The following is a 2,501-nucleotide window of genomic DNA, read 5'->3' on the forward strand; positions in this document are numbered from 1 at the left end:
TCATTTTATGCTCTGGTGGAACGGTAAAGAATTGGTCAAGCCGGTTTGCGCGGTGAGTATTGTGGGTTACATGTTTTAAGACCTTCTCCATGAATTTTTCATACTAACTACATTTATTTTTTCTGCAGGATGGGTATGAATTGAGGAAGCATTTTTTATTATACTTGCTAAAACATCGCGGGAATGAAGCTAGAGGAAACTTTCCTGATATTGTGAAAGAATTTTTAAGCGCATCATCTAGATATTAGTATTTTTGTAATAGATGTTAAGTTGTAACATCACTCAGCTTGTTACATTGCAATAATGGACTTCAGTTTGTGTTATATTATTTGTATGTGTGGATTTTAACATGTAACTCTGGTAAACTATTTCAAGAGCCCGTGGCAACGCACGGGCACTCTACTAGTACGTTGTAAAATCGGAGCTCATTAAAGTGCCAACAATTCGGCGACACACGATCAGAAAGTCATTAAAAGGTGTCAGCTATTATCTAAAATTGGATCTCATTAAAGTGGCAAATTTTCTGCAGCATGACTGTTTCCAAAAAATCGAATCTCATTAAAGCGACAATTATTCCGCAGCGTGCGATCGTGGTCGGGTATATATATGCGAGCCAGGCCTTTCCTGCTAGCTACTATAAACTGGTTCCTTCACATAGTTTTAATCTGGAGGTGACTGAGGTTAGTCCTGCTCCAAGAAGCTGGCAATGGCGTCCATGTTGACGGTGCATATGAATCAAGGACAAGGGGAAACAAGCTATGCTCGCAACTCCTTTGTTCAGGTATATATATTTTTTCCTCCAAATTAACTCACTATGTTGTTGACACCTGGCTTCCATCGACAATTCCGTCAAGAATTTCTTCACACATGGTTGGGAGCATTTTATAGAAGAATGAGAATCTTATAAGGACCACATTTTCTGAATAACTGCACCTCGATCTCGATTACAGAATGGTGAGCAGAAGAGGATGAAGCCCCTAATAGAAGCGGCTATCCTCGATTTATGCCCCAGCACTAGCACCTTATTGCCCACAAAGATGGTGATTGCCAACCTGGGGTGCTCCTCTGGCCCAAATGCGATAGCGCTAGTGTCGATTGCCGTAGAGGCCATCCACAATCACTACCACCAGTTCTTACAGCCACCTCCCGAAGTGTCTGTGCTCCTCAACGACCTGCCTGACAACGACTTCAACATGGTGCTGAAGAGCTTGGTCACACTACGTCGAAGCAACAAGTCTATTGTCATGACTGGGGTTTTACCCGGGTCATTTTACGAGAGGCTCTTCACTAGTGGTTCCTTGCATCTTGTCTGCTCATCAAACAGCCTGCATTGGCTCTCAAAGGTGTGAGTTTAAAACTGCTCGATTCGTTGCTTTACTTGTTAATTCCGTAAGCAGAACCTTATTTACCTTTACAGGCTCCTGAAAGTCTCACAAGGAACCAGATCCCAGCGTATGACATTGACGAGCATACCAGGCTTGAAAGGCGCCCAATGGTCCTTCAGGCTTATGCACAACAATTCAGGAAAGATTTTACATGTTTCCTCGAGCTGAGGGCGAAAGAAACGGTCCCAGGAGGCCGGATGGTTTTTTCTCTTGTAGGGAGGGATTCTGATGTAATCACCCCCGAATTCTCTCCCCTCTGGGAATTCATAGCTCAGATTCTAAGCGTCATGGTCTTAGAGGTATGGTTTTTTCTAGTATAGCATGTTTATAATTTGCTAACAAACACCGAGTATTTGACCACCAAATCTTTTGGCATGCTTTTAACAGGGTGTAATCGACAAAGCAAAGTTGGACTCTTTCTATTTGCCTGTGTATGAACCTTCCAACAAAGAGCTAAGGGATATCATCCAAGATGAAGGCTCATTTTCAATCACTGAGATGCAGGTGAACAATCCTTTTGTTGGTCTGGACAGCGCACTTGTGGTCCCAAGCAGGTTTGCTAGTGTGACCAGAGCCATATTTGAACCGATAATAGTCCATCATTTTGGAGAAGTCATGGATGAATTCGTGAGGACCTTGGAGCGACGTTGGATCTTGGAAGGCAGCTTGCAAGTCGATCTTGCCAAAAGCCCACGACCAATGCTAGCGGTATCCCTCAAGAAGGCATGACCAGGCACACATGTTACTCTAGTTCTTTGTGGTGGTGCCATGAAGACAGAGAGTTCGTGAAGGAAATATGCCCTAGAGTCAATAATAAAGTTGTTATTTTATATTTCCTTAGTCATGATAAATGTTTATTATTTATGCTAGAATTGTTTTGATCGGAAACCTAAATACATGTGTGAATACATAGACAAACATTGTCTCCCTAGTGAGCCTCTACTTGACTAGCTCATTGATCAAAGATGGTTAAGGTTTATTAACCATAGACATGAGTTGTCATTTGATAACGAGATCATATCATTAGGAGAATGATGTGATGGACAAGACTCGTCTGTTAGCTTAGCATTATGATCGTTCAGTTTTATTGTTGTTGCTTTCTTCATGTCAAATACA

At 42.0% G+C, this 2,501-nt stretch overlaps 1 protein-coding gene across 1 annotated transcript; it reads left to right on the forward strand.

The window, feature by feature from the left end:
* The first annotated feature begins 706 nt into the window (after positions 1-706).
* LOC123075506 (probable jasmonic acid carboxyl methyltransferase 2) lies at positions 707-2,114 on the forward strand. The gene is made up of 4 exons (XM_044498098.1): positions 707-781; positions 951-1,343; positions 1,418-1,684; positions 1,773-2,114. Exons 1-4 carry the CDS (start codon positions 707-709, stop codon positions 2,112-2,114), a joined length of 1,077 nt encoding a protein of 358 aa, XP_044354033.1.
* The last annotated feature ends 387 nt before the right edge of the window (positions 2,115-2,501 follow it).

The sequence above is a fragment of the Triticum aestivum genome, chromosome 3D, assembly GCF_018294505.1.
Source record: "Triticum aestivum cultivar Chinese Spring chromosome 3D, IWGSC CS RefSeq v2.1, whole genome shotgun sequence".
In the NCBI taxonomy this organism is placed as follows: domain Eukaryota; kingdom Viridiplantae; phylum Streptophyta; class Magnoliopsida; order Poales; family Poaceae; genus Triticum; species Triticum aestivum.

Excerpts from the sequence above, each read along its gene's own strand:
- LOC123075506 (XM_044498098.1), top strand. The coding sequence starts at position 707 with ATGGCGTCCATGTTGACGGTGCATATGAATCAAGGACAAGGGGAAACA. Across the intron at positions 782-950 it reads CTCGCAACTCCTTTGTTCAG|AATGGTGAGCAGAAGAGGAT; the intron begins GTATATATATTT and ends TCTCGATTACAG. Across the intron at positions 1,344-1,417 it reads GCCTGCATTGGCTCTCAAAG|GCTCCTGAAAGTCTCACAAG; the intron begins GTGTGAGTTTAA and ends TTACCTTTACAG.